Source organism: Prionailurus bengalensis, chromosome E2 (assembly GCF_016509475.1).
Source record: "Prionailurus bengalensis isolate Pbe53 chromosome E2, Fcat_Pben_1.1_paternal_pri, whole genome shotgun sequence".
In the NCBI taxonomy this organism is placed as follows: domain Eukaryota; kingdom Metazoa; phylum Chordata; class Mammalia; order Carnivora; family Felidae; genus Prionailurus; species Prionailurus bengalensis.
This window is the reverse complement of record NC_057352.1, coordinates 50,259,140-50,282,578: the sequence shown is the minus strand read 5'-3', so window position 1 is coordinate 50,282,578 and position 23,439 is coordinate 50,259,140. Positions and strand designations below refer to the sequence as shown.

The 23,439-nt window shown below is 38.8% G+C and overlaps 1 protein-coding gene across 4 annotated transcripts in view; it reads left to right on the top strand.

Moving 5' to 3' along the window:
• CFDP1 (craniofacial development protein 1) overlaps positions 1-23,439 on the top strand; it is a 124,104-nt gene that overhangs the window by 43,598 nt on the left and 57,067 nt on the right. The window contains exon 6 of one of the 4 annotated variants that reach the window (XM_043599704.1): positions 7,836-7,929. The exons of the other annotated variants lie outside the window; for them this stretch is intronic. Within the exon in view, the coding sequence (XP_043455639.1) occupies positions 7,836-7,914 (79 nt within the window). The 3' untranslated portion in view covers positions 7,915-7,929. Of the gene's footprint in view, positions 1-7,835; positions 7,930-23,439 lie in introns of those variants that run through there. 4 annotated transcript variants of the gene reach the window in all.

Genomic DNA, 23,439 nt, shown 5'->3' with positions numbered 1-23,439 from the left:
GTAAAAAAAATTAGTTTGGTATATTTGTGTGGGTCTATTTCTGGACTCTTATTCTTTCCATTTACATGTGTCTGTCCCTCTGCCAGTACCACAGTCTTGATGACTAACGTATATAGTAACTCTTAAAATCTGGTAGATTGACTCCTCCTACTTTATTCTTTTCAAAATTAACTATTCTGTTTCTTTTGCCTATATATATGTTTATATTTATATTTATTTATTAGAATAATTATGCTTCTGTCTACAAAAATACTGGGAATTTGGTAGGAATTGCATTAAGACTTGTTATGGACTGAATTGTTTGTTCCTTCCCCAAATTCTTAGGTTCAAGCCTTAATCCTCAGTGTGAGTGTATTTTGAGATAGGGCCTTAAGGAGGTAGTTAACATTCAATGAGTTCATAAGGGTGAGGTCTTAATCTATTAGTACCAGAATCTGAATAAAAAGAGGAAGAGACACCAGAGATCGTTCTCTCCAAGCATGCCAAGAAGAGGCCATGTGAAGACACAGCAAGACGATAGCTCTGGTAGCCAGAAAGAGCAGACACCTTGATCTTGGACTTCCAGCCTCCAGAACTGTGAGAAAATAAATTTCTGTTGTTTAAGCCACCCAGTGTATGGCATTCTGTTACGGTAGCCCAGGCAGACTAATACAGACCTATATATCAATCTGAGGGGAATTGATATCTTTGCTGTGTTGAGTCTTCCAGTCTATAAACATGTTATATCCATGTCCTTCCATTCATCTAGATCTTTGATTTCTTTGATCAGCATTTTGTAGTTTTCAACCCACAAATCCTATACATGTTTTGTTAGACTTATATGTAATGTTTTTCCTTTCAGTGATTATAAATGGTACTATATTTAAATTTTCAGTGGCCACTGGTTCATTGCTAGTATATAGAAATATAATTGATTTTTGTATGTTTATCTTATGTTCTGCAACCTTGCTGAACTGTGTATTAGTACTATGAATTTTTAATCACTCCTTGGGATTTTCTGCGTAGGTAATTATTATTGCTTTTTGCTTTCTTCCCTTGTTGCACTGGCTCAAGGTTATGGCACTGTGTTGATTAAAAACAGTGAGAAGCCCTGTTCCCGGTCTTAGGGAGAAGCATTCAGTCTTTTGGTTAGCTTTAGGTGTTTTGTAGATGTTTTTAATCAAGTTGAGTAAGTTCCTCTCTACTCCTAATTTTTTCAGACTTTTATCGTGAATGGGTGTTAAATTTTGTCAAATGCTTTTTCTGTGAAGATTGATATAATCGTGATTTTTTATAACAGCTTTATTGATATGTAATTTACATACCCTACAACTCACCCATTTAAAATGTACAATTCATTTGTTTCTGTACATTCACAGAGATTTGCAAACATCATGATGGTTAATTTCAGACCATTTTCATTACCCTAAAAAGAAATCCTGCACCTCTTATCTGTCACTCCCCCATTTAGCCGTCGCTCTTCCATTTTCTCCAGCTCCCCCCACCACCAGCCTAGGCAACCATTAGACTTTCTCTCTATATGGACTTCTGTATTCTGGACATTTCATGTAAATGGTATATACAGTATGTGGCTTTGTGTCTGGCTTCTCTGAATTAGTAAAATGTTTTCAAGGTTCATCCATGTTGTAGCATATTTCAATACTTTGTTTCTTTTTATTGTCAAATTTTTGACATTTTTCAGTTGATAGGCATTCAAGTTGTTTCCACTTTTTGACTAGTATGAATAATGCTATGAACATTTCTACACAAGTTTTACTATGGACATCTGTTTTCATTTCTTTCGGATGGGAGGAAGTAGAATTGCATGGCCATATGGTAACTCTTTTCAGCTGAGAAACTGCCAGACTTCGGCAGGCAGTGGCTGCACTGTTTTACATTCCAACAAGCAATGTATTAGGGTTCTAGTTTCTCCACATTCTCATCAACACTTGTCATTATCCCTCTTTTTGATCATAGCCATCCTAGGGGGTATGAAGCGCTATCTCATTGTAGTTTTGATTTGCATATCCCTGGTGGCTTATGATGTTGGTGATCTTTTCATGTGCTCATTAGCTGTTTGTATATCTTCTTTGGAGATGTATCTGTTCACAACCTTTCCTCATTTTTAATTGGGTTATTTGTCTTTTATTACTGAGTTGTAAGAGTTCTTTATATATTCTAAATGTAAATACAAGTTCCTATCAGATAAATGATTTCTAAATACTTCTCATATATGGGTATCTTTTCACTTTCTTGATCATGTCCTTTGCAGCTCAAATTTTTTTTTATAAAATCCAATGACTTTTTTTTTTTTTTTTTGCCACTCATGATTGCATATCTTAAGAAACTTTTGTCTAACTTAAGACCATATTAACCCTTATGTTTTCTTCCAAGAGTTTTATATTTTTAGGGCTTAACATTTAGGTGTTTGATCATTCTGAGTTAATTTTTATTTATAGTGTGATGTAGCAGTCCAGCTTCCTTCTTTTGCATGTGGATATCCAGTTGTACCATTTTTGAAAAAAATACTCTTTCCCCATTGAATTGTCTTGGTACCTTTGTTAGAAGTCTGTTGACTTTGGGGTGCCTGGGTGGCTCAGTCAGTTAGGCATCCGACTCTTGGTTTCAGCTCAGGTCATGATCTCACAGTTTTGTGAGTTCGAGCCCCGCATCGGGCTTTGTGCTGACACTGTGGAGCCTGCTTGGAATTCTCTCTCTCTCTCTCTCTCTCTCTCCCTCCCTCTCCCTCTCCCTCTCCCTCTCCCTCTCCCCCCCTCTCCCTGCCACTCCCCCTCCTTCCCTCTCTCTCTCTCTCCCCCCCCCAAAATAAATAAACTTAAAAAAATTTTTTTTTCTTAAAGTCAGTTGACTTTAACTAGGTTTATTTCCAGAATCTCAGCTGTATCCTTTTGATTTCTGTGTCTATCCTTATGCCAGTATACATTGATTATTTTCAAATATTGAACCAGCCTTTCATCACTCACTTGGTTATGTTGTATAATTCTTTTGACTATTGTTGAATTCTATTTGTTAATATTTTAAGAATTGTATGTCTGTTTCTGAGAAATGTAGGTATTAGTCTTCTTATTTTGTTTTTGTACTGTCTGTCTGTCTGGTTTCAGTATCAGACAGTGTTAACTTTATAAAATGAACGAGTAAGTGTTCCCTCCTTTTCTGTTTCTGAAAGACATTGTGTAAAATTGATAGATTCTCTAGTGAAACCATCTGGACCTGGGGATTTCCATTTTGATAGTTTTAAAAATATAAATTCTGTTCCCTTAATAGTTACAGGGCTTATCAAATAGCTATTTCATAGTGGATGTGTTGTGGTAGTTTGTGTTTTTTGAGGAGTTGGCCCATTTTGTCAATTTAAATTGTTAAATTTATGTGGGTAGGATTTTGTAGCATTCTCTTATTATCCTTTTGAGGTTTGTGGCGATTACTCGTTTTATTCCTGATGTTGGTAATTTATTTGTTTGTATGTCTTGCTAGAGACTTTTCCATTTTATTGATTATTTTCAAAGAAGTGACCCTGTTTCATTGATTTTTCTCTGATTTCACTGACTTCTGCTTATTATTTCTTCACTTCTGCTCACTTTGCATATTGCATTTATATTGTTGTTGGAGAGCCTCCTCTTTATGATTTCAACTCTTAAATTTGTTGACGTTAGTTTTATGGCCTTGGATATGGTCTGTCTTAGTATATATTCTGGGACACTTGCAAAGCCCAGTATTCCTTTTTGTTCCTCTCAGTATCTTTTTAATAAATTCCTTTTCTGTCTTAATTCGCCAGAGTCAATGTCTGTGTCTTACATCTAAAAATTCCAACTAATACCCCTCTCTACCTGAATTTGTTAATAGCCTTTAGTTTAGCCCTTACTGCACTCTCCCAACTTATATATGTCTCTACCACTGCACAGTGAGCTTGAGGGCATAGACCTTGTATCTTTTTTTGTATGTCCACTCTGATACATGGTAAATATCTTACAGGTGTTTGTTGAATGAATGAATAAATAAATGAATAGCTTTTATTAATGACCACCATTTTTTAAAAGCCTTGGGTAGACTTTGATCTATAGAGATTTCATTGTTATCTCTTTGGTTGTGTCTGTTCTGTCAGTCTTCATCCTAAAAGTAGAGTGCTTTTCACCAGAGTGGCTAAAATGAACAAATCAGGAGACTATAGATGCTGGCGAGGATGTGGAGAAACGGGAACCCTCTTGCACTGTTGGTGGGAATGCAAACGGGTACAGCCGCTCTGGGAAACAGTGTGGAGGTTCCTCAAACAATTAAAAATAGATCTACCCTATGACCCAGCAATAGCACTGCTAGGAGTTTACCCGAGGGATACAGGAGTGCTGATGCACAGGGGCACTTGTACCCCAATGTTTATAGCAGCACTCTTAACAATAGCCAAATTATGGAAAGAGCCTAAATGTCCATCAACTGACAAATGGATAAAGAAATTGTGGTTTATATATGCAATGGAGTACCACGTGGCAATGAGAAAGAATGAAATATGGCCTTTTGTAGCAATGTGGATGGAACTGGAGAGTGTTATGCTAAGTGAAATAAGTCATACAGAGAAAGACAGATACCATATGTTTTCACTCTTAGGTGGACCCTGAGAAACTTAACAGAAGACCATGGGGGAGGGAAAGGAAAAAAAAATGTTAGGGAGGGAGCCAAACCATAACAGACTCTTAAAAACTGAGAATAATACATATATATATATATACATATACATATATATACATATGTATATATATATATGAAGGATACATTCTTTAAAAAAAAAAGTTTGGGCGCCTGGGTGGCTCAGTCGGTTAAGCGTCCGACTTCGGCTCAGGTCATGATCTCATGTTCTGTGGGTTTGAGCCTCGCATCGGGCTCTGTGGTGACAGCTCGGAGCCTGGAGCCTGCTTCAGATTCTGTGTCTCCCTCTCTCTCTGCCCCTCCCCTGCTCATGCTCTGTCTCTCTCTGTCTCAAAAATAAACAAAACGTTAAAAAAACTTAAAATAAACAGTAGAGTGCTTTTGGTTCCACACCTGTGTTCAGCAAGTAACTGACCCCGGAAACAGACCGTGATATTTATTATATGATTGGAATGACATTTTGTTTCAGCTTAATCATACCATAGTTCAAGCATAGACATGTGAAAATTTCCTTACTCATTCCACAAGACTCATTTTGCAACTCCTACTGTTTCCTTTATTTCAGGTTGACTTGTCCTTTGGTAGAACTGTTGTTTGCACAGCAGTGCATTTCACAGCACACGTTCTTGTTAGAGTGAGCAAAAGCTTTGATTTGTGCCTGGAAGCCTTGTTTCCTAGCCAGGAAGCACATGGTATTCCCTCAGCCTTTCCTGCACTTAACTTTGGGTTTCCTTATGGATAAGGAAACAGTTGTTTTCTCCCATTTAGCCTAGGTGCCAGATTAAGCTGGATCTGAGGGGTTTTGAACTATAAGGTGTCCCGTGACTAAAGTGCTCAGGCTGTGACTGGTGACTGCTGGGAAAATTGCTCTATGGAATAGATGGGATACATGTGGGAGACATAGCGGGAACATAAGCTAAATATTCTGCCATTTGGCATGTTATCCTATTTATTGGTAAGGCAGTTTGGAGTGACTACCTCTTTGTTGCTTTGGGGGATTTTCTTATGGCTTCTACTGCAAGAAAAAATAGAACTGAGTGAACTGATGGGGAGGGGCAGTGGAGAAATAAACTTGGGCTTTTGGAGTGACTCCCTGACTTTCATTCGTGAGTACATTTAGTGGCTTCATGTTTTTCCTGCTTTGAAACTAAATTGACTAGATTGCGCTTGAACACAGGAAGTCTTTTCTAGATCTTCTCTCATACTTAGTTTCTTATCTTCTTTGCCTCTTTCTTGCCTTACCGTTTCCTTTCTTCTCTTTTCTTTTCTTTTCTTTTCTTTTCTTTTCTTTTCTTTTCTTCCTTCCCTTCTTCCCTTCCTTCCCTTCCTTCCCTTCTTTCCTTCCTCCCTTCCTATCTTGCTTTCTTTCTTGTAATTTCAGCTAGATGACTTGTTAAATGGACATTCATTGAAAATATTCAAGAAAGGGGTGAGATACAAATAAAGCAAAGTTTCAGAGAGGTAAAGATACCATTTTAGTTGTGATTAGTATGCTTTCATCTCATTTATAAATTACAAACTACAGGAAAGTACGTTGAGATTTGTGGTGAGTCACATCAGTATAGTGGTAGAAGAATGAGGGAGAGCAATTTAATGACAGTTCTTCATATTCCAGGCTTTAATATTTTCTCAATCTTTGTTCACAAGATGTATCTGATGGCATCCGTTAACTAGTGCCTGTGAGTTCCCCATAGCATTTGACCTTCATGGCAGGAGATAGCTTAGTCTTAGGAGCCTTCAGTGTTCAATTCAGTCAATTTTATACATCCACGTAGCCACCACCCAAAATAAGATCTAGTATGATTCCATCACCCCAGAACATTCCCTCGTGTCTCTTTCCAGTTGGTTCTCTTCTCCCACTTCCTCAACACCCTGTGCTTCAGGCAACTACTCATTTTTATTATGATGGATTCGTTTTGCCTGTACCAGAACTTCATGTAAATCAAATCATACATTGTGTAACTCTTTTGTGCCTGGCTTCTTTTATTTATTACATTATTTTTGAGACTCATCTGTGTTGCTGTGTCTGTCAGTAGTTCATTTTTTTGATTTCCATTCTATAAGAATATACCAACTTATCCAGCCATCCTATTGATGGGCATTTGGGTTTCCGGGTTTTTGTTTTTTGTTTTTTGTTTTTGTTTGTTTGTTTTAATTTTGAAGACCTATGTTTTTATTTCTCTTGGGTAAGCAAGTACCTAGGAATGGGATTTCTAGGGCACAGGGTGGATGTGCATTTAATGTTATAACAAACTGCCAAACAGTTCTTCTGAATGATTGTACCATTTTATGTTTCTGCCAGCAGCGTATGAGGGTTTCACTTGGTCCATTTCCTTGCCCACATTTGGTGTTATCTGTCTTTTTTATTTTAGTGGATGTGAAATGCTATCTCTTGAGGTTTTATTTTTTTTTAATATTCATTTATTTATTTTGAGTGAGAGAGATGCGTGTGTGTGAGCGGGGCATGGGCAAAGAGCGAGGGAGAGAGAATCCCTCGCAGGCTCTGCACTGTAGACGTGGGGCTCCAACTCACGAACCATGAGATCATGACCTGAGCCAAAATCAAGAGTCAGATGCCCAACTGACTGAGCCATCCAGGTGCCCCTCTCTTATGGTTTTAAATTGTGTTGCTCTAATTAATAATGATGACATCTTTTCGTGTGCTTATTGGCCATTTGTATCTGTTCTTTTGTGAAATGTCTCTTCCATTCTTGTTTTGTATTGGGTTGTTCCTCAGTCTGTTGTTGATTTGTAGAAGTCCTTTATGTATTCTGGATAATGGGTACTTTGTCGGTTATAAATGTTACTGAGTATTTTTCCTGGTCTGTGTCTTGCCTGTTCACTTTTTTCTGGTGTGTATTGATGAACATAAATTTAAAATTTTGATGAAGTTCAGTTTATCTGTTTTTTCCTTTTATGGTTAGTACTTTTTTGTTTCCTAAGAAATCTGCCTGTCTTAAGGTTGAGATTTCTCTTTCTCTCTCTTTTTTCTTTTCTTTTCTTTTTTTTTTTTTTTTAGAAACTTTATGGTTCAGGGCTAAAGTTGAGGTTTTTGCTGTCTTGGATTTTTATATAGGGATGCATTTTAGGTTTTTTAAAAGTGTCATAAAAGTAATACCTGGCTATTGAAGAAATTCAAACAATACTAAAAGATGTAGAAGATGAAATGAAAGTTAGTAGTTTGACATTTCTTTTTCTAGGCCGCCTCTGTCTCGTACAGCAGTCAGTCTTGAGTACCCATATACAATCAGTGCTGTTGGGCACCTGAAATGTGGCTAGTCCAAATTCAGGTATGTTATAAGTGTAAAATACACACTAAGTTTTCAAGACTTTGTAAGAAAAACATAACCAAACCATCTCAATAATATTTATATCAGTTACTCTTTTGAAATGGTAACACCTTTAACATACCGGTTAAGTGGAATCAATGATTAAAATTCATTTTACCTTTGCAGTTTTTAATGTGCTTTCTATAAAGTTTCACATTCTGTATATGGCTCTCATTATATTTCAGTTGGACAGCTCTATTCTAGATCTTTCCCTAAGCTTTTAGTATCTGTGTATATGTATCTGTGTATGGAATTTCTTTTCACACATAAAATTGCTTTCATTTATATAATAGTATCATCTAAGCCTACTTTCCTGAAATCTGTCATTTTTGCTTAAAAATGCAAAATACATACACTAATACGTTTCATGTTAGTGCATGTAAATTTATCTGATATTCTTATTAATGGCTGCACAGTGTTATCTTTTTAGTGTTCTATAACTTATAAAGAGCCATTTCCCCATAAAAGACATTCAGCTTATCTGCCATTTTGCTCTCTGATAAACAGTGTGTTTGTAGAGACAGCTTCATATTTAGAAAGGCAAGAAAACCCATATTAGAAATTTCTTCTCAAATAGAAATGGTTTTTACTGCTAGGATGGGTGAATTGTATAGAGGAAGTCAAGGTTTCCCTTATAAAGGACAGAATGGCTTCCTAGCTATAATCAGAACAGTCTTAAGGAGGGCAAATACAATATAGTGTATTTCTCCCACTTGAGTTCAAACTGTGCCTCTCTTATGTTCAGTGAGTTTAGGCAGGATAGAGAGGGTCATGAAGGCAAAGAACTCAGGTTTCTGTGTCTCAGCTTAGGGGAGGTTTTCTTTTTTTAATGTTTTTTTTGTTTTGTTTTTTTGATAGAGAGAGCACGTGTGAGATGGGGAGGGGCCGAGAGAGAGGAGAGAAAATCCCAAGCAGCCTCTCTGCTGTCAGTGCAGAGTCCTACACCGGGCTCTATATCACACCGAGATGATGACCTGAGTAGGAATTAAGAGTTGGATACTTCAACCGACTGAGCCATCCAGGCGCCCCTCAGCTTGGGGGAGTTTTTAATGCCTGCTATGTGAAAGTTCTTGCGAAAAGCTTCCTTCTTCGCCAATTCTTTTTTTTTTTTTTTTTTTTTTCCATAGAGCAAAACGACTTTCCTAGTATTTATAAAACATTATGTGAGCAGTCATTTTGTGGGAAGAAAGACCCTGGAAAGAACGAATCTGTAAGCATTAGCAAGAATGAATGAGATGAGATTATTTAAATATACTTTGCTCAATTTAACATCTGTTTGTGAGTGGTGAAATGAGTCATCATTTTATTTCCATAAATGTGGCCTGGGAAATATGCCTCCTTTTCAATTAGCACATGGAACTGATAAATCCAGACCTTGGAGTAGTTTTCAGAGGCAGGGAGAAAGTAGACAGATGGGAGCAGCTGTCCGGCAGAGGTGTCAAGCACATCATCACTGTTTTATCCCCAGGCCAGGGTTGTTTTGGTTCCTAAACTGAGAATTAAGACTGTGATCTAATCCTGTGCCTGGGAATGCCTTTAAGACAACAGGATCATGAACTTTTTCATCTTAACACTTGATGAAATTAATTTTCCCTTTCACTTAGCAATTTGCCTTTATTTTTTGTAATTTTTTTTAGTTTTATTTATTTTGATAGCAAGAAGCGTGTGTGTGAGAGGGGGAAGGGCAGAGAGAATCCCAAGCACGCTTTGTGCTGTCACGTGCCTGACGCAGGGTTCCATCTTCATGAGATCATGACCTGAGCCAAAATCAAGAGTAGGATGAACCAGCTGAGCCACCCAGGAGTCCCAGCATTTGCCTTTAGAATTTTGGAACTAAAATGTTTCCTTGGCGAGGCTTTTATTTTCTTCTCCCTGACATCTGTGTTCTAGCTTATTTAGGATTCAACCAAGCATTCAAATGTGTGTGTGTGCGCGCGCGCTTTTAAATACCTGGGAGATGGGTGCCAGGAAAAAAATTTAGCGCTCTCTTGTGTAAACGAGCGGTGGTTTTATTTTTCTTCATGAAACAAAACCTGGAAGAAAAAGTTGAGGGAACTTTGCAAGCAGTTGAAAAAATAAACTGACTTCCAGACCTTAGCCTGAGTTAAGGCATAATAAGTAGGGTACCTCTCTTAGGTTTTCTCTTGATTCTTTCATGAAGATATTGATGCTCTGATCCTGGTCTTGAGTTTTTAAATATTGCTAGTTCTGTTTGGATTCTGGAGCCGTTTTTGCAGGCATCTGTATATTACTTTCTTAAAGAACTGGAAAGTTCCACTGATCTAGATTCTTTGACAGAAGTTGACATTTTATTGACTCAGCGCTCCCAGCTAGAGTCTTGAAATTGTGGTTGTGTTCCTGCTGCCCGATGTTATTATTTGTGAACAGATATGAAAACCTTATGCATCTGAATTTTGTTACCACTAGATTGTGTTAACTTATTTTTATTTGGAGATTCTTAGTTCTTCGTCAAACTCTTCAGGTTAAGACCCTTCTTGTAACTATTACTTTGAGCCTCTGGTATATTTTACAGTAAAGGGAAGAGAATGCTGTCATTAAGGTTATTCTTGGCTCCTTCTTTGGAAGTAGGTAGAGTATAATTATATGTGCTTTTGACTTGGGCTGTCCTGCTTGGTTCAAACCCTAGTTTCACAGAATTCTTTAAGCTGTAGAATGAAGATTGTAATTCCTACCTATGAGCTGTTTTGAGAATGGTATGAGATCAAGTGTCTTGATACCCTTGCTGGCACAGAAGGGCTCAATAAAAATTAGTTCTTGATCCCTTTTACCCCTTCTCAAATAAAAAGGTTCACTTACTAGTTAATATTTGGACAAAGAAATTATAAAATGATCAGGAAAATCAGAAGCAGAGTTAAATAGATGAAACTTAAAACTGATGAAAAAACCTACATAGGTTTATTCAATATTTACCTTCCTTCTTCTAAGTGAAATATTCAAATTAGAAGAGAATGCTCTCTGGCTGAAGTTTCACTGACTTTTCTCTGCTCATCTTAATGTATAAAGAGACATCTGGGGTGCCTGGGTGGCTCACTTGGTTAAAGTGGCTGACTTCGGCTCAGGTCATGATCTCACAGTTTGTGAGTTCAAGCCCCGTGTCTGGCTTTGTGCTGACAGCTCAGAGCCTGGAGCCTGCTTCAGATTTTGTGTCTCCTTCCCTCTCTGCCTCTCCCCAGCTTGTGCTCTCTCTCTGTCTCTCAAAAAATGAATAAACACTAAAAAATAAAAAAATAAAAATAAAGAAGGGAAGGAAGGAAGGGAATATCTGAGGGGAGTCTTAGAAATAGGTTCTTCCTGGGGCACCTGGGTGGCTCAGTCACTGAAGTGTCCAACTTCAGCTCAGGTCATGATCTCAGGGTTCGTGAGTTCAAGCCCCATGTCAGGCTCTGAGAGCCTGGAGCCTACTTCCGATTCCGTGTCTCCCTCTCTCTCTGCCCCTCCCCTGCTCATGGTGTCTCTCTCTCTCTCAAAAATGAATAAACATTAAAAAAATTTTAATTTTTACAAAAAAATTTAATTTTACAAAATTTTAATGTTTTTTTAATGTTTATTCATTTTTGAGAGAGAGAGTGAGACAGAGTGTGAGTGGGGGAGGGTCAGAGAGAGGGAGACACAGAATCGGAAACAGGCTCCAGGCTCTGAGCTGTCAGCACAGAGCCCGATGCGGGGCCTGAACTCATGGACCACAAGATTGTGACCTGAGCTGAAGTTGGACGCCCAACCAACTGAGCCACCCAGGCGCCCCGAAAATTTCTTTTAATAAAAAAAAAGAAATAGGTTCTTTCCGTGAATGTTAGGCTATATTAGTGTTTTTATGTGTTGGAATATAGAAACATGTATTCAGAAAACAGCCTGAATTAGCAGAATAAGAACTTCTCAACTACAGAAGAAGCTTAACTGTAGGATTTATGAAGATACTCGCCATAAAAAAAATTCATTTGAGTTTGTGGAATCTTTAAGCTTCTTAGTTTGCTTTGATATCACTGTTTTTTAAGTTCTCAATTTCATTTATTTAAGGTATCATTAATTAGCCAGTGTTTGATCATTTACAGTTATGTATACCTACACATACACAGAAAGAGAGATCACTAATTAGGAAGTTGTATATATTTCTGCTGGCACCGTTGAAGTAAAATATTTTAACTTGTAGCCTGTCCCAGGAAACCTTTGGCAGTGTCTGCAGGCACTTGTGGCTGTCCTACCCTGGGCTGCGGACAGGGGAGAATACTACTGGCATCCAGTGGTTAGAAGCCCGGGCTGCTGCTAAACATCCTGTGGTGTTATCCAGGACAGCTCTTCACAAGAAAGAATTGTCCAGTTTGAGATCTCGGTGCCTAGGTTGAAAAATCTTCAGCCTACAGTGACGCCCGTGTGAATATTTAGCTATTTGTTTTTTACAGTTGTAAAATTTGCCTTTTTCTGTACTTGCACAGTACATGCTTATATATAGGACATATTTGATAAATAAACACATAAACTAAGGCAGGTCCCATCTTGAATTTCATCATGGAGAGGTCCTTTTGCAAATGAGTTGATTTCTGCAAATTGATCTTTAATTTTGTCTAGTAAGATTTATGGACTGTTTGTTATCAGCCTAGTGCCAGTTAAAGGCTCCTAAGGAATATTAATGAAATGCTTGATAATAACCTTTATATTAAAAGTATGTATAATATATGAAGCCTCTCAAAATATAAGACGGACCATGTTTGAGTGCCAGAATATATAGCACTAAAAAGAAATTTTATTTTTATTTTTTTTAAATTGTTTTTTTCAACGTTTTTATTTATTTTTGGGACAGAGAGAGACAGAGCATGAACGGGGGAGGGGCAGAGAGAGAGGGAGACACAGAATTGGAAACAGGCTCCAGGCTCCGAGCCATCAGCCCAGAGCCCGACGCGGGGCTCGAACTCACGGACCGCGAGATCGTGACCTGGCTGAAGTCGGACGCTTAACCGACTGCGCCACCCAGGCGCCCCAAAAAGAAATTTTTAAAAAATTTTAAGAGGGGGATGCCTGGCTGGCTCAGTAGGGCACGTGACTCTTGGTCTTAGTGTTGTGAGTTTGAGCCCCACGTTGGGGAGTAGATTATACTTAAAAAAATTTTTTTAAGCAAACTTTTGGGGCACCTGGGTGGCTCACTTGGTTGTGTCCGACTTTGGCTTGGGTCATGATCTCACGGTTCGTGGGTTCAAGCCCCACATGGGGCTCGCTGCTATCAGCCCAGAGCCTGCTTCAGATTCCCTGTCCTTCTCTCTGCCCCTCCCCTGCTGGCACTCTTTCTCAAAAATAAACATTAAAAAAAAATCAGACTTTTAAAGAGGAGACTCTGATTCACACACACCACCACCACCACCTCATTCATTATAGTTGGCTTAATTTTACCTGATTGACATAAGGACAGGGAACATCATGTCTGTGTCTGTCTTTTTTAAAAATTTTTCAACGTTTATTTATTTTTGGGACAGAGAGAGACAGAGCATGAATGGGGGAGGGGCAGAGAGAGAGGGAGACACAGAATCGGAAACAGGCTCCAGGCTCCGAGCCATCAGCCCAGAGCCCGACGCGGGGCTCGAACTCCCGGACCGCGAGATCGTGACCTGGCTGAAGTCGGACGCTTAACCGACTGCGCCACCCAGGCGCCCCTGTGTCTGTCTTTTTATCAGTCCTGGACAGGGGGCCCAAATTCCAGTATCTACCAGTTAGTTGTTGCCACATGAGACGTTACCAGATTTTTTTTTTTAACTAGTTTTTCAAGAGATGTTGGAGGTCCAGATTTTTATGTGAATCTGTGTGTGTATTTGTTTTTCTATTTTACAACAGACGATGTGTGGGTCAAATAACACTTGATCTTAGCCTAAAGGCCGAGAAGTGATATGTGTGGGTCAAACAAAAGCAGACCAGTTTGGAAACTCTGATCTGGCTCCTTAACCAATTCTTGAGACTCTGCATAGTAGAGAATAGATTGCCTTAGTGTAGAGAACAGACTGATTGTTTTCCCCTCTCCTAATCCCCTTTGTGTCTGGTCGACAGATTTGCAGTCATTGCTTTTCCAGTTTCATCAGAGGAAACAAGTGTGGGGACATATGTCTGTAAATAGTCTGTGCTTAGATTATTGCACAATAATAGACTACTCGCCGCAAAGCCAGGAGTCTAAATGTATAGAGTAAAGCAGTAGCCACATGTGCTAGCCTTCTATAGAGCAATAAGTGCCTTAAGCTTCTTTCATCATCGTCATCAGTGTCATTATTATTCCCCGAATTAAAAAAATTTATGCCTAAGGAAATCAGTCTCATTTTACCTTTAAATATGATAAAGGAGGACTATATTTACTTTTGATTTTTGTGCGGCTCGTATTTATCTCTAATATACGTATTTTTTTCTTATTTTTCAAACCTTAAGTTTGATCCATTAGCTGTGTATGGCTTGATCTTTGTAAAGCAAGACATGATTGTGCAAGTACTGGAATGTTTTATTGCATTTTACTCTTACTTTATTTAAGTTACTGAGAAAGGAAAAAATGAAAGTGCTGATGCCATTAGTGAAACATCTAGACCTCAGGCTCCTTTAAAAAAAAATTTATTATGGAAAACTTCAAACATACAGAAATGAAGAGGGAAGTATAATGAATGAATCCCTGTACCCAGCATCAGACTTGCACCAGTTACCAACATTTTGCCAATCGTATTTTATGGTAAGCCCTTCGTATGTATTGTCAAATTGAATCTATGAGGTAGATATTATCCCCTTTTTATTTTTTTTACTATGGAAAATTCCAGAGAACGGAGAAAAGTAAGTGTATGCATCTTCATATACACATCACCCAGCTTCAGGCCTCATCTGTGTGATCCGTGACCCACCCCAAACATTCGCTGAAACTCCCAACGGAGTGTTTTGAAGCAGAAGATTAACACCATAAAGTTTTATCTGTAAATATTTCACTATGTATCTCTAAAAAGTAAGTATTGTTTTAGACAAAATTACCATTACTACATCTGAAAAATGACAACAGTCCCTTATGTCTTCAAGTATTCATTTAGTGTGCATATTTCCTTAATTGTATCATAAGGATTTCTTTTTAACAACTCATTTGCTTGAACCAGGGGGCAAACAGGTCCACATATTAAATTTAACTGATGAGTTTTAAAAAATTTTTTAATGATTGTTTATTTTTGAGAGTGAGAGAGGCATAGTGCAAGCAGGGGAGGGGCCGAGAGGAGACACAGAATCCAAAAAAGGCTCCAGGCTCTGAGCTGTCAGCATAGAGCCAGAGCAGGGCTCAAACTTGGGAATAGTGAGATCCTGACCTGAGCTGAAGTTATGCTGTAGGATATATCAGCTGAGCCACCCAGGCACACTGACTGATGAGTTTTTGAAGTCTCATTTGTTTCCTCTACCCTACCCCTTCCTCCTAGCAATTTTTTGTTTTTTTAAACAAATGTTTTTATTGTACCATAAGATTCACCCAATATAAGTATATAGTTTAATGGTTTTCAGTAAAGTTTTTAGAGTTGTAACCTTCATCATGCATGATTTGGTTTTAGAGAACATGTTCATCTCCTAAAAAGCTCCCCCTTGCCCGTTTATAGTCATTTCCTGCTCCCGCTTTAATCCTGGGCAACACTGGTCTGCTGTCTGTCTCTGTAGATTTGTCTTTTCTTTTTCCTTTTTTTAAAAACCATTTTTTAAATGTTTATTTTTGAGAGAAAGTGCCAGCGAGGGAGAGGCAGAGAGAGAGAGGGAGACAGAGGATCCGAAGTGCGCTCCATGCTGACAGCAAAGAACCCAATGTGGGGCTTGAACTCGCAAACCATGAAACCATGACCTGAGCTGAAGTCGGATGCTTAACCGACTGAGCCACCCAGGAGCCCCAAGATTTGCCTTTTCTGGAAATTTCCTGTACTAAAGGAAATGTCTTATCACATCTTTAGTATAGTCTTTTAACGTCTTTCTTCTTTTACTTTGTATCTTGTTTTGGAAGTTATGCTGTAGGATATATCAGTAGTTCATTCTTTTTATAACCAAATAATGTTCTTTTTAAAAAAATTTTTAATGTTTATTTATTTTGAGAGACAGAGAGCAAGCAGGGGAGGGGCAGAGAGAGGGAGACAGAGTCCCAAGCAGGCTCTGTGCTATCAGTGTGGAGCCTGATGCAGGGCTCAAGCTCACAGACTGTGAGATCATGACCTGAGCCAAAATCAAGAGATGCTTAACCGACTGAACCTCCCAGGCGCCCCAATAATGTCCTTTTCTATGTAACAACATTTTGTTTCTCTTCATTTGGATCATATCCACTTTTTGGTTATTATGAATAATGCTGCAGTGAACATTTGTGTTACAAGTCTTTGTGTGGACATGGCCTGTCATTTCTTTTGGGTTGATAGGAATATAATTGCTGGGTAGTATGGTAAATTTGTTTAAAGAAATTACAGAATTGTTTTCCAAAGACACTATACCATTTTACATCCCCACTGTCAGTGTGTAAGAGGATTCCTGTTTCTTCACTTTTTACCAACACCTGGTATTGTAACTCTCTTTGATCTAGTGGGCGTGTAATGGTACCTCATTGTATTTAATTTACATTTTCCAAATGACTAATGATTTTGAGCATCTTTTTGTGTGTTTTATCAACCCTTTGTGTATCATCTTTGATGAAATGTCCTAAAAATTTTTTTTGCCTATTTTTGAATCAGGTTATGGATTGAGTATCTTTTTAATTGAGTTGGGACTTACCCCCTCATTTTCCAGCTGTTCTGACGGCCAAACTCAGTACTCTGTCTCTTCAAGCCATGAAGATGCTTTCTGCTTAAGGTGTCGCCACTGTAACTTGACTCACACAGTAGATTCCCTGCTGCTGCTGCTGCTGCTGCTGCTGCTGCTGCTTTTTAAGTTTATTGATTTTGAGAGAGCGAGCGAGAGTGGGGGAGAGGCAGAAGGAGAGGCATAAGAGAATCCCAAGCAGGTTCTGCTTTGTCAGTGCAGAGCCCACCTTGGGGCCCAAACTCACGATCCATGAGATAATGACCTGAATCGAAATCAGGAGTCCGCTATAGGGCAGACAAGTAGCAACAAGACAAGACATTTGGGACCCAGGACTGTCCTGTGTGGCTGTCATCAGCTAATTTGTATAGGTCGTACACTGTAGGAACATGCAAGTGTTTGATACCAGTAGAAGCACCTCCGTGGAGTGCCTAAGTGGCTCAGTCAGCTGAGCATCCGACTCTTGATTTCAGCCCAGGTCATGCTACCAGGGTTGTGGGATCAAGCCCCGCATTGGGCTCTGCACTGAGCATGGAACCTACTTAAGATTCTCTCCCTTTCTCCCTCTCCCTCCTTCTGTCTCTCTCTCAAATAAAAAATAAAATAAAAAAGCACCTCTGGGAAAGAGCAACTTCATTGGACACTTGGGTTTTTCTGAGCTTTCTTCATTTTACACAGTTTCCTGAAGGTATGGGAATTACTGGTCAAGGCAGGCTCTTTTACTGTTTTTCTTAGGCCAGGCTTCCATCCCATGCCATAGCTATACACCGTGGAGTAGGAGAAGGAAGAGGGCAAAGAAATAACAGAACTTTTGAAAACAAATACAAGGAAACCAAGGGAACCAAAAAAGAAACAGGCATGAGAAATTTAGAAAGAAACCAGACAAGAAGAGAACACGTCCATGTGTTCAATTATTTTCTACAGTGTATTTAGGGAGGGTACAGGTGCCTTGGCAGTTCCATTGTGTGTTGTAAAAGTTTTTTCATTCTTTTAGCTTTTCAGATATTCCTTTCTAAGTTTTTGTGACATCAGATCTACATTCTGTTTTGAAATGAGAATTAATAGTTCCTGTTGGACCTCTTGTCCTAAAACAGCAAAACTGTAACACTGAAAGCGGTCATCATTCTAGGAGGCATTTACGGGGACCTGAATCTGAATTAAACCCAGAATTTCACCTACATAAGTGCTCATTGCTGTGGTTGGGTAGTGTTGGGTATTACGGTGAACAGGGCCATATTTGTATAATGAAGTCATAAGCCCCAAGACATGGAAGCCAGTCTGCTTTGTTTACTTACCTTTGTATCAGCAGCATTTAGAACAGTTTATGTTAAAAATAGACAGTCAAGGGGCACCTGGGTGGCTCAGTCGGTTAAGCGTCTGACTTCGGCTCAGGTCACGATCTCACTCTCTGTGAGTTCGAGCCCCGCGTCGGGCTCTGAGCTGACTGCTCAGAGCCTGGAGCCTGTTTCAGATTCTGTGTCTCCCTCTCTCTCTGACCCTCCCCCGTTCATGCTCTGTCTCTCTCTGTCTCAAAAATAAATAAACGTTAAAAAAATTAATAAATAAATAAAAATAGACAGTCAATAAATACTTGTTAACAAATGGTTGGTTATAGGAAGAAAATTGGGGAATGGGTGGTATGTTTGAAAAGATACTCAGAAATGTATCTTAATGATTATTCAAGAAGTTGGATTAATACTAGAGATCGTGTAGACAATCACTCTTTAAAAAAGAAGTCTTCTATACAACTTTTAGACATTTTACGTATGTCATTTCTGTGGTTTGTTTCATATTTAATTTGTTTACTGAAAATGTTTAAATATTAAACATTAATTAAAATGTAATGTGGCTTGTTCTTTTAAACACTTTAAACAACTTAACAGATAAAATGTATTGTACAACTTATCACTGTCTGGTTTAGGAGTAAACTGGTACTGATTTCCTTACAAAATTAGTTTGTTTCAATTAACCATGGTTGTTTTCTTTTGACTCTAAATGTCACAGTCTGACTAAAGCTTTGTCTTTAAGCTGGCTCCTTTGTCCTTTCAGCACGACTCGGACAGACTTCCGTATTCCTGCTTTCTGGCAGTGCTAAAAGGTGCCAGAACAGTCTTGATTGTTTTCTTGCCCTAAGACCTGGAGTTGCCTTCCCTTCCAAGAGTCCCAGTTCCTTTTAGTAGAGAGTAATAGTATAGATCATTCCAGACTCCAGGGAGCTCATGAGTTTTGGTGATCAGCAAAAGTGCTTGAAAGCTGTTGCTTTTTTTTTTTTTTTTGACATTTATTTATTTTTTAGAGACAGAGAGAGACAGAGCATGAGCAGGGGAGGGGCAGAGAGAGAGAGGGAGACACAGAATCCGAAGCAGGCTCCAGGTTCCGAGGCATCAGCACAGAGCCCGATGCGGGGCTCGAACTCACGAACCGCGAAATCATGACCTGAGCTGAAGCCGGACGCTTAACCGACTGAGCCACCCAGGCGCCCCGAAAGCCATTGCTTTTAAACTGATTTTCGTGACAGCTTTGTTTTCCTGTTCATTATAACATACTCCCTATGTACAAAAAATATGTGTGTAATGTACGTATAAGAAATACATATGGAGCAAACACCCTCATGCTCACTACCCAGCTTCAGGAAGAGTGCGTTATTCAACTTCAGAAGTTCCCTGTGAATCCTTGCATTTTGCATCTCTTTTCAATCCCGGAGAGGTGCGTAACCATCTATCTTAATTTTTGTTTTTGTTGTTCTCTTTTCTTTATAGTTTTTTTTTTTTATCACTTATCTGAGTGCCCCTAAACAGTCGTTAGTTTTCCTTGTTTTTAAACTTGAAATAAGTGCTGTCTTGTAATATGTATTTTTCCCTTTTTTTCACTTAATGTTATTTTCAGTTATGTGTTGATGCAGTAGCTTTAGTTCATTCATATTCACTGCTTTGTTACGTCTCATTGCATGAATATGCCACAATTCTTAATTTTTTTTTTACCTTGTTTCCAGTTTTTTACTCTTGGAAAAATATTGTGAACGTTCCCATACACATTTCCTCATGGACACACATAAGAGCTCGCCCAGGTCACTATTTTGGGAAGCGTTTTTTAGCTATGAGCCCATATTAAGAAATCATTTTCATTATGACCCCAGCACACGCACACACACACACACACACACACACACAAAACCTACACACACTACTGAAACAAAAACTCTGCTAGTGTATAATAAGGTAAAATGCAATACTTGTCTGTAGTAAGGTAAAAATACAACATTCTATTCCATTCTGTTCTGTTTCATTAAAATAAAATACTGGTTGTCACCCACTAAATTGATTACTGATCCTTTGGGTTATAAGCATCAGTTTGAAAAACTGCTCTAAGAATGGTAATAGACCATGTTTAAATTTTAACCTAAGAAGATTATGGCGATTTGGGGGCACGTGGCTGGCTCAGTTGGTAGAACATGACTCTTGATGTCCGAGTTGTAGGTTTGAGGTGCACATTAGGTGGAGGGATTACTTAAAAATAAAATCTTTTTTTTGAAAAAAAGTTATGGCAGTCCTTTGTTTTTCAAAGTGGTTAATCAGTCTAGCAGTAGTGAAAGTTCCTGTTTCTCCAGTCCTTGGCAGACTCATTGTTGCCAGTCTCACAGGTGTGAAATGGTATGTCCTATAATTTGAATTTGCCCATCTCTCTTTCCTATTACTGATTGGATTATCTGGTGGAGAGACAGTAGTTTCATCTGCTATTAGAATGCACTTTGATGTTCATCTAAATATAAAGTAGGTCTTGACCTTTTTTAGATCTTGAGGCCTTTGAAAATCGAATGGGTATTATGGACCTGTCTCTTAGAAAAATTACATATATGCACGTACATAAATTTGACATGAAACTTCAGAGTTCTTGACCATTCAGGACCTTTGGGGGAAGGGATTTCTTCCAGGAGAAGTTCTCCCAGGAGAGCAAAAGGAGAAATGGTGAATTCTGTATTACAAAAGTCATTTACTATGCTGGGTTGAGATTTCTCCCCTCCTCCGTGCCAAAGCTCTCCCCTGCCCCCATCCTGAAACCTTCTGTAAAGATTTGAAATGACCTACAGCGTTGCATCCTGGCAGAACTGAATTGGTGTCCATCATGGGGCTCTAACATATAGAATGTTGTGTGTATAGTGTGTGCTAAAGATGAGTGACAGAGCAGAGATTATAAATTCCACACAACCAAAAGAACTGAAGAGAGAAGCAGCTAATAAATGAAAGATCCTAAGAATATCCAGGAGAGAGTGAGTAGGATGCGTGTTTTCCCTAGATACAAGATGACAAATCAAACCAATTTTATTTCAATCTTAATAGGATAATCCAGTAGCCTTGAGGCCTTGCTGACACCTTGGTAACTGACAAGAATTACATGGACCCCATTTACACACAAGCTAATTTGTTCATGTTACTGGTAGAATTAGTGAGGTTCAGTATAATTCTACATGTGTAAATTGATCTTAAAATAGTTTATGCTTTCTTTATCTGCCAGTACCATAGCTTTGTTTCCCCTCGGGCTTCTCTTATTCTTCTAATGCCAAGATTTAGAATTTATCTCACTACTTTGGCTTTAAGGAACTTTATTTACTACCCAGCTATCTGACTCAACACTCAGTCAGGGCTTAGGCTGATTGAGATGCGTTGCTCTCTTTGGAGCCGGCTTCAGCTCTACCCTGCTGTCCACCTCAGAGTCCCCAAGTCTATGAGATGGAGCTATATTGTAGTATAAGGACCCGTGTGTTTAGTTTCTGAAACAACCTCCTTCCAGAAGCCATCTTTTGTCTGATATGATAAGCATGTGTGGGTAAGTCACAAAGCAGGCATTCCAAGCTCTGTTGGAAGATGAACTTTGAAAAGGTAGAAAGTATACAAGATTTAGCCAAGTAGACACTAGTGGGTTTCAGTTTTCTTTGGAGAGTAGCCATTAACAATGTAAATGTGTGGCACAATAAACAAAACACTGAAAATCTTAGATGGTATTTACAAAACACTGGCCCTCAGAGAAATTGAATTTGGTTAAGTAGACAGCAAAGCACATCCCTGTTGTGCCAGAGGTTGTCATCCTTTTGTTCTGAATTCAAAACCAATTGTAGGTTTTTTTGCTGGGGTGGGGGTGGGGGGTCAGGGAGGGTTAAGTTTATTTATTTTGAGAGAGAGAGCACATGGGGGAGGGAGAGGGAGAGAGAATCCCAAGCAGGCTCACATGCCATCTTTGCAGAGCCCGATGTGGGGCTCAGTCCCCTGAACCGTGAGATCTTGACCTGAGACAAAACCAAAAGTCGGATGCTCAACTGACTGAGCCACTCAGGCGCCTCCAGTTGTTTTTTTTCTTTTAAATAAAGTAGCCTCCACACCTGCCTAACATGGGGCTTGAACTTACAACCCTGAGATCAAGAGTCACATGCTCCACTGACTAAGCCAGCCAGGTGCCCCCAAAACCACTTATTTTTAATGGTCCTGACTGTGTCCACATTTGCTTTGGGCCCTTATCCCTGGAGAAAGAGAGGAAAATCTGATAGAGGATGAGCACTTGAATTAGTGCTAGCTGGAGGTGGTGATGGTCAGTGACACTGCTTACAGGCTGCAAAGGCTTGGAATCTCAGGAAAGATCAACTTGCCAAACCCAAGGCATAAGATTTTGGTTGTTTTTTTGTCGTTTTGTCTTTTTTTCTCTAAGAGTAAAAAATCAGTATACGAACTAACTAAAAATCAACACTTAAACCACTTCACTGTGTATCAGTGTCTGCAGAGCTTTGCTGTTTTGGAGCCAGTGGTGTGAATTATTCTCTGTTAGTAAGAATCTGGCCTTTTTTCCCCTTATTGCAGAAAAGCAGCTTGTATGCACATATTACCCTAATCAGCAATTTTCAAACTTCTTGTTATCAGGACCTCTGCAACTCTTCACAATTATTGAGTGAGTTATAACTGTCATTTACAGTGTAAGAAAGTAACACTGAGAACAATTTTTTTGAGTTAACAAAAATATAATCATTGCAGGGTAGAATCTAGAAATAAAACAGAATCTTTCACTCACCTGCAGCAAGAAAAGAGTCAAAACAGATGTAGGGTCTAAAACTGAGAACAGTTTAAAATATTTTTTAATTCATTTTGAAATAGTAATAAACCCATTACATGTTAATATAAATAACTATATTTTCCCCCAAAAAATTATCAAGGAGAGTAGTATAGTAGTCCCCTTTATCTGCAGGGAATACATTCCAAGACCCCTAGAGAATACCTCAAACCACAGATAGTACTAAGCCCTCTATATACTATATTTTTCCTATACATACATACATATAATAAAGTTTAGTTGATAAATTAGTCACAGTAAAAGATTAACAACAATAACTAGTAAAGAACAATTATAACAATACACTACAGGGGCTCCTGGGTGACTCGGTCAGTTGAGCGTCTGGCTTCAGCTTAGGTCATGGTCTCACGGTCTGTGAATTTGAGCCCTGCATCAGGCTCTGTGCTGACAGCTCAGAGCCTGGAGCCTGCTTCGGATGCTGTGTCTTCCTCTCTCTCTGACCCTTCCCTGCTCACCCTCTGTCTCTGTCTCTCAAAAATAAATAAACATTAAAAAAAAAAATCCTTTAACAGTGCACTACAGTAAGAGTTTTGTGAATGTGGTTTCTGTCCAGAATATCTTATTCTACTGTTACTGCCTTTTTGTG